The sequence below is a fragment of the Morone saxatilis genome, unplaced genomic scaffold (genome assembly GCF_004916995.1).
Source record: "Morone saxatilis isolate NCDOM2014 unplaced genomic scaffold, NCSU_SB_2.0 Contig8, whole genome shotgun sequence".
NCBI classification, from domain to species: domain Eukaryota; kingdom Metazoa; phylum Chordata; class Actinopteri; family Moronidae; genus Morone; species Morone saxatilis.
Window position 1 is genome coordinate 12,525,504 of NW_023340257.1, and position 8,337 is coordinate 12,533,840.

The 8,337-nt window shown below is 40.0% G+C and overlaps 2 protein-coding genes across 2 annotated transcripts in view; one reads left to right on the plus strand and one right to left on the minus strand.

Annotated features, from left to right (window-relative positions):
- msantd4 (Myb/SANT-like DNA-binding domain containing 4 with coiled-coils) lies at positions 1 to 6,741 on the minus strand. The gene is given in 5 exon segments (XM_035680449.1): positions 1 to 768; positions 2,706 to 3,008; positions 3,097 to 3,192; positions 4,681 to 5,039; positions 6,738 to 6,741. Coding segments are annotated over 5 exon segments (1,530 nt in total).
- A 123-nt stretch (positions 6,742 to 6,864) lies between these two features.
- The window catches only part of aasdhppt (aminoadipate-semialdehyde dehydrogenase-phosphopantetheinyl transferase), a 12,064-nt gene continuing 10,591 nt past the window's right edge, over positions 6,865 to 8,337 (plus strand). Inside the window, exons 1-2 of the mRNA XM_035679410.1 lie at positions 6,865 to 7,127; positions 7,255 to 7,368. Of these exons, the coding sequence (XP_035535303.1) occupies positions 6,984 to 7,127; positions 7,255 to 7,368 (258 nt within the window). The 5' untranslated portion in view covers positions 6,865 to 6,983. The remainder of the gene's footprint in view (positions 7,128 to 7,254; positions 7,369 to 8,337) is intronic.

An 8,337-nucleotide genomic window follows, 5' to 3' on the forward strand; every position in this document is an offset into this window, starting at 1 on the left:
TTATGAGTCTTTCTCTCAGTGGCCCTGATGATCTTTGTGCAGCTGCATTCTCTCTTTCTCCACTTGGAGGCGTTCTCTCTCAATCTGCAGTCTGCCAGCCTCAAATTTAAAGAACTGCAGTCTCTCCTTCTCCAACTGCAGTCTCTCCTTCTCCAGTTTGAGCCTTTCTGTCTCCCGGTCCACCACTGACATCCAGCCTTTACTTTCTTTCTCTCTCTCCCTCTGTCCATCATGAGTGGAGGATAAAGCAGATGTAGACGACGAGGGTGGGCCTTGTTGTGGTGGCAGGTTAAAGGAGGAGTCAACGCGCTCTGATTGGCTGAGGAGCAGAAGCTTCAGCCTCTCCCTCTCCACCTGTAACCTCTCTCTGTCCAGCTGCAGTCTTTCTCTCTCTACCTCCATCTGACGAAGACGCTCCTTCTCCACCGCCAGCCGCTCTTTCTCCACTGCCAGGCGTTCAGTTTCCACAGCCAGGCGCTGTTTTTCCAGCTCCAGTCGCTGTTTCTCAACAGCAACCAGAAAGCCAGCTCCCATGTTTTCATGATTTGTTAGTCCACCCAAAGCATGGGCTGACATCCCCATCAGGCCTCCAGAAAGTGGCAGGTCTCTGGTGAAAGTCGGAGCCTTGGAGGAGTTGAGCATGCCCAAGTCGTTGTGGGAGTAAACATCACCAACATGCCCCTCGCCACGTGACTCGATGTCGCTGAGGAGGGACGGAATATCATCTTCATCTATTTCTCCATCTCCCACATCACCATCACCATCCAGCTAGAGGGAGAGAGCGAGATCATTAAAGGGGCACTATTATGATTTTTAGATTAACTTTTATTTTGATGAATTATGCATAAATATAATAATAATATTTCTCAGTAGTGTGGTGGTAGCGTTGCTGTTTTCTGAATCAAATAGCTTTCATTTTATTGATAAAGTAGTGCTGTCAAGAGCAGAATAAAACTGATCAGTTAGTGACGCCACCGTGTCTAGAAGCCCATATGACAGAAACATCAGGTACCAATCCTTGGGCTGATGCCTATGACGTCTCTGCTGCAGCGGACTACAGACTCGCAAGCTTGAGTTTACCAAATTTTACAGCTATTGCCAACCAAACTAACCCCCACAATAAAATTACTTCTGGGGTGCAAAAGGCTAACCTAAATAAATAAATACAGTAGCCTATATACCAGCAGAGGATAGGCCTACAACAAAAATAAAAGTTTCTAGAAAACCAAAGTATAGTGGTTAGTCAAACTTAGATAGATACAATATAAATATTGATATTGCTATATGACAGTTATGTTAAACTGATAGTTTTGTTTTAATGTGTGAAGCACTTTGTTTTACATTTTGCTTGTATGAAAGTGCTATACAAATAAAGTCTGATTGCTATTGGAGTGTGTTAATGAATTATTGTAGGAACGTGTAGTGTAGACAATCAGCTGAGTTGAGCTGTGAGGAAATTGGTGTTCTTTGGTTTGTAGCCACACTTTTTTTTTTAACACTGAGTGACAGTAAATTTAAGTTGTTGTTTAAGTCTTTTTTTGTTCTTCTTGAATATCAACCCTTATGTAGGCTACTTCATCTGGTAAGAACAATTAATTTTTTTGTGGAAAAGGAGAAAAGCATAGCCCAGTGGAATCTGAATGAGAAAGGAACATAAATATGACAAAAGAAGTGCATCGACCCAGACGTACTCCAAAGGACAAGAGAGGAGTAAATACGTTGTTTGAAATTTGCTCTTTCAGTTTATTCTGGAGGGAACTTTCCAAAGAATAAGAAAATAACCCTGATAAAAGATAATGAAAGATGCAATCAAGTTGCATTTAGGGAAAAGTAGGATCCAACTCAACTTGTACTAGATGCAAAACATCAGGATATCTATGACGCTGCAGCTTCGATTTTGTTGATCTATATAAAGAATGTGCAGTTTTTATACTAATGTCACTGAATACAATTGTGAACATATTATTATTATATTCTTTATCTCCGTTACAGAGGTTTGTTTGCTCAATGATTTACACCAGTGAACAACACAAAAACAATGAGATTCCAAACTAATGTTTTCATGCAGCATGCTGATCATACTGTGCTTGACACACAAAACTATTACCTCTATTCCAACGGCAGATTGTCTTGCTGATAATATTAATAATTTGAATAGACTGGATACAGGTTAATAACACTGTTAGGAAATCAGGTAAAAGATTAGATAAGGGAATTATTGGGGAAGATTGTAACAAATGAACAAATACGATGATGATTTATCTGAAAAAAGATCTTAATGCAATTAGAAAAAGTAACACTTAAACATAAAGTTTAAACTAAATCCTAATTAATTAACACATACTTAATTTAATTTCATCTCTACCTTGTGAACCAACGTGAGCCCAATCAAAAGGCCAGATTACCAAGAGCCACTTGAGCTGCATAATGTGCCAGCATAATCATTGTGATATGTTAAACATAGCTACCTCTGCTGATGAGGACATTAATGGAGCTGATTAACAGATTAGCGGGTATTTGCCAGTGTAGGCTACTTGTATTGTCATTAACATGAACAGTGTTAATATAAGCTCTGTATCAAAAAGCTAAAGATATTTGAAAAATAATGTCCTCATTTACATGCACATTGAATTAATATACTCCATCTATAGAGGGAACCAGTTTGTCTTATAGTGTTTTTTCTAGGATGAGGTTCTGTTGCTTACTCTGTATTCAGTAATGTCATCTTCCATCTTCACACCTGGTGGTGCCATCGTGGCCTGTCCGCTCGGTTCACTGAGAGCCGCCAGCTCCGGCCAGTCGCAGTGACAGTCCTTTGGAAAACCCGAGAGGTCGAGCAGCTGGTCACACCCAGATCCCAGAGAAGCTTCCTCGTGCTCAGGGGAGGAAGACTGATCATACTCGGTCTTCAGGGCCACTGACGAGGATGAGGAGGAGGAGAGTGAGAGCTCAGCCTGAAGCTGTTTTCTCTTCATCAGTGCACGCCAGTCCAGGTAACGACGCTTTACCTGTGCAGGAGATAAGGACAGAAAGGAACTGGGTACAGAACACAGTGTGTAAAAAATATAAAAGTAGGATTTTGACAAATAAACACACCTCAGCAGCAGTGCGCAGCTCTCCCTCCCCCAGTGAATTGACAGCTCGTGCCACTTCCTCCCATGCCTGTCTCTTTAGTTCATTAATGGCTGTGTTCTGTTCACAAAGAGAAGAAGGACAAGAAACAACATTTAGACAGTTTTCTTCTAATAATTCTATCAGGTCTGTTTTCATTAAACACAACAAAGCTGCCCTGTCTGTATAACAAATCCTCTGGTTTACAGCCAGAGGATTTGTTTTACCAATATCGATATTTTAATGTTTAAAGTCCCCCTTCACTCAAATTATGTTTTTGTTCTTGTTCCTACAGTTGGGAGTTGAGTTTCACTGTGGAGAATCATGTATGTGCAGAGTTTGACACAAAGGGGATATTTTCACATTTATATGCTGAAAGTGGAAAGTTTCTCTGTGCTCACTGAAAATCTGATTTTAAGGGGTGGGGCCTACAAGCATGATTTGTGACATCATAACCTTTTATTTATTTGGAAGTCAACCCTGGTCCCAGTCCTGGTCCAGTATGAAACTTATAGAAGTGTGATGTAGAAACTTGAACTAGTAGGAGACATCTTGTGTCCAGCAGGAAAACTTTGTATATTCGTAGATTCCATACTTTTTAACGAGGTAGAACGAGTAGATGTATTTTTAATGATTTCCATCAGGAAATTATACTTTTTTGTATAAAAAACATATTAGACACACATTATTGTTGCAAGCAGACTATTTGTATATTTCATAGTACCTGCCTGGAGGCAATTTTTAAATAATCTAATAATGATATATCAGCTGATAGCATTTTTTCCCAATAAACACAGAACATAACATTTTCACAAGAATTCCATGTTTTTTAAGAACTGTGACCAAGATGTGTACTAAGTGGGATGTCTTGCAGTTGAAAAGTAAACTGTGCTCTCTGGTGGACAATAGAGATAATGGAGATATTGCTTCTAAATTATTTAACATATTTTGACATTTCTGTACTACATTTCGGTACATTACTTACCAGCCAGCATATAAGCTGATATGAATGTATCTGCAATGTAACATAGACCAATATATTGACCCGGTTGTTTTTTATTGTGACTTGCTTTTTGGATGAGTTGTAAAACAAATCTGCGATATACTTGAAAGAATGAATATATTAAATGCTGCTCAGTAATGAATGCGTACACTCACTTAGACTTACAACTGGTTTGAAAACTCATTTCACACATTTAACAAGAGGGTACAAAAGACTTGGATGAAGTCGCTAATTGGATATGACAGGAGAGTTTACTAATTGGTTTGTGCTGCAGTTCTCGCTGCTGTTGATTTGTCCAACTCGACTCACGCTTCAGTGGACAGAGATAACAGAAAATAAGTGCTTTCGTCAACACTTTCTTAGACTGAATGAGTGTGTGAATGAGGAGTAGGTGTGTATGCATCAATGGCACTTCAGCCTATACTGCATATAAAATACCCTGCATGACACCACTGGTTATAAATCATTTGTTGACAACATGGCGTGGATTATTCTGGGACATATTATGATGCATTATTAGTTCTCACTGTCAGTTTAAAAAAGGAAGAAGAAGAGAAGATCTACACCTGCTGTCTGGAGAACAACACGTCCCTCCTCTTGTGGATCTCCCTGATTAGAGTCTGCGTTTCTCTCACACTGTAGTTGCTCTTCCTCTTCCTCTTCAGATGCTTCACCTGCAGGAAATCCAGCTTGGCAGCAAGAAGGGGACAGAAGCCCACAGAAAAAACAGAGAGAGAGAGAGAGAGAGAGAGAGAGATAGACGAGGAGAGACAACTGGGGGGAAATAAGCAAGAAGACCAGGGAGGGGAGAGAGGTGTATGGAGGAAGAAATAGAAGGAGGAAGCAATAAGAAGAAAGAGGTCCGGCAGAAACAGGGGTACAAAGAGAGGTAGATCACAGGCCAGAATTAAGGGGGGACTCGGTCCTCAGATGTAGTGAAGTGTGGATGATTGTTGTATAGGTTAGTCCATGTCTAGCAGTAGCTTTTCTTCAAAACTGCAATAGTTTTCATCAGGGAGCAATCCCTCAGTGGCTCCAGCAGTGTCTGTGAAGTTTCCCACCGGGGAGACTGATACCAGCTGTTACACTAGATGCTGCCTCTGTGTTACGGACATGTGAGAACTGAAGTTGTGGAAATAGCCAATGGAAGTGTGTGTAGTTGCAGAGGTTAGTAAATCATCAAAAGCCTTCTTTTTTTGCAGTTTGAGTGGGGTTTTGCCTTGTTGAGGCTCTGGTTTGATGTAGCAAAGGCCACAGAGAAATGACTGGACTTGCAGGGTTTTCCACCTTTATTTCCTGGCCTTGACTGCTGAAGGATGAGCTTACGCAGGTAAAGAAGCATCACAAGCTGAAGGGGTTCGCAGTCTTCCTGTAGATAAAACAGAGTCATTAATGTTACTGGAATATACAGTGTGTCAACTTAGGTCAATTTGTTATATAACCCAAAATCTGAGATATTTCTTTGAGGAGGGACATGCAATTGTAGTACAGTATATGCTGTACAGACCAAAGAAAGATGGAGATATGGAGAAATAGAATTACAATATAAGTAAATATTATGTGTTATATAATGTGTAATAGTACATAGAAAGTGTAATAGTACATAGAAAGAAAATAGCATTTTTGTTATTTGTCTTGTGAAGTGAAAATGCCATGAAGTATTTTTTGTGGATTGTAGTAGGGGAATTATCTTTAAAGATATTTTATCATGTTGCATTTTGAGTGAGGAATCTCTCATTAACTAAAATACCTCTCAATATAAAGAGAGACAGATTTTAAGCTCGTGAGTAAGCATTATGAATATGCTTACAGTTTTCACCAATGAAACACTGCTGATTTTCTCTGCAGCATATTAACCATTAATGCAGTGGTTATTGCCTCTCATATTTGGCTACAAGAAGACAGTACACTCGACAATATCTATTGCATTATGTTTATTATAGTAAAATAAGTGTATATAACCATATTGTCAGTACATTTGGCATGTACGTTTCTTATGTCAGTCTAGATAAAATACCTATATAAGCAATATATAATTCTAGGTTTTACCCTCCTATATCTCTCTAATAGTTCTAGTAAAATAACGTTTTTTCGAGGAATAGTATGCTATGAGATTGTATTTTTCTAACCAGACGAGCGCAACACAATTTAATCATCACAATCAGAAATGTAACGTAGTCCTGTGTGTTGTCTGTCTTACCACCGCCTCCAATATAACATTTTCTGTAATATATAGTGAGGACAACTCACCTCACGAACACAGATGTACCGCAATCAAAACAACATCGTAGAGGTACAATTTTAATGCTGCATTCACTGATCACTCGGAATCTACATATTTTGATGGCTTAATCTGTGAATACGACCTTACATGTGCTGGTCGGATAGAATAATTGGGGGTAATTTAAGAATAAAATGGGACTGTTCAATAAAAACATTTAGCTTTTTGTTGTGTTCAAACAGAACAGCGATACTTTCGCCATTTTGATGCAGAAGGAAGAAATCTACCTGATTGTCGATGATGTAGCCGACCTAAAAGATGTTTATTTTAAACAGGACGGTTAAAACACACCAAATTTAAACTCAGCATAAAATCACACATCTGTGGTATCAGAAAACTGACCCATTTATCGTAACCCCCACGCGGTTTAATCGTATTTACAACGTTCATGAGAGCATTTGAAGGCACCCATAGTTGCGCACTGTTTCTATCGCTCCTATTGGTCCATCCTCCACCGCGCCCACTTATGACGGCATTGAATCTCGCCGCGCTCTTCCGGGCATGTGCACCGCTGTCAGACACAAAACGTAAACAAAGTTTGAGTTGTAGTTTTATGAGCAGCCCTCAGTTCACCACCGCGGTGGGGAGATGGGCTCGGTTCGCTGGGCTTTCCGCTGCGGGTCGTGGACACCGAGCCGGTCCGAGTGGCTGCTCGCTGCTCGCTGCATTCAGCGGGAAGAGAAAGACAGGATCGGACAGTTTGTGTTCGCCAAGGACGCCAAATCAGCCATGGTGAGTGTGACTCTTTTAGTTCCCGTCACTTTCTACATGCTGACTTATTAGTTTGTGTGCACTGCCACGCGTCAGGTCGAAAGCTCTGCGTGTGAACTGTCTCTCTGTCTCTCTGTCTCTCCACCAGGCTGGCAGGTTGTTGCTGAGGAGATTTGTGTGTGAGAAGATGGGGATCCCCTGGTCGGAGATCAGACTGGAGCGATCTCCCAGAGGGAAACCGTACCTGGCTGCACCACTTCAGGTTCACACTGTGATTATTTATCTAGAGTGGTCTCTTCTGTTTCACTGATAGTGCACTTACAGTAACTACAGCACAGTAAATGATACCTAGTTTCCCCCTTTTAAATCTCCCAGGTATCTTGAATCATCTTATTCCACACTGTCTGATAGTTTTTAAACTCTGTGTTATCTTGTTCCAGCTCTTCTTTGAAGCTACAGTTTGTGTTTACACTGAGTGGAATATTCAAACACAAGACTTTTTTATTCCAAATGGAAGATGGATATACACATTTTACACATTTCCTCAACATTTGGTATCTTCTTATCTAAAACTTTGGGATCTGCACTAGAATTAAAAAAGGTTAAAGGTGCAAGCAGCACCTGATTGACAATGTATCCTTAAGTTATAACCACTTCCTGTGACCTAGCTGTACATCGAAATGTGACGCCAGGCCACGGACACGCTGTTAAACGAAAAGTCATAAGATTCATAACATATTATTATAAAAGTCTTCTGACCAAATATCAGCTGGAGTCGTACATGAAAGTATAAAACATGACATTTGCTGTTGCCAGTAGGAGGCGCTATGACTGTGACTTAATATTGGCATGTAGGTGTGTGTGCAAGACCCCTATCAGATGTAAAATTTTACCATTTGTGATGTGTGTGTCGAGTTTCATGAGTTTTCGAGCATGTTTAACCCAACAAAAATGCGATAAACTGTAAAAACACGAAACATCGGCATTCGCCATGTCGCCATGGCAACAGCGTTCAAGGAAAACTCACTCAAGATTCATAACATGTCTTAATCATCAACGTCTTAAAGGTACTCTGACCAAATATCTGCTTGATCTGGTTTAGTAAGTAAGTAAGTAGTACATTTTATTTATAAAGCACATTTAAACACAGTATAAACTGACCAAAGTGCTGTACAGTGGATGACTAAAAAAGGCAAATAATACAGAAAAACACATTGGTAAATAACTAAAA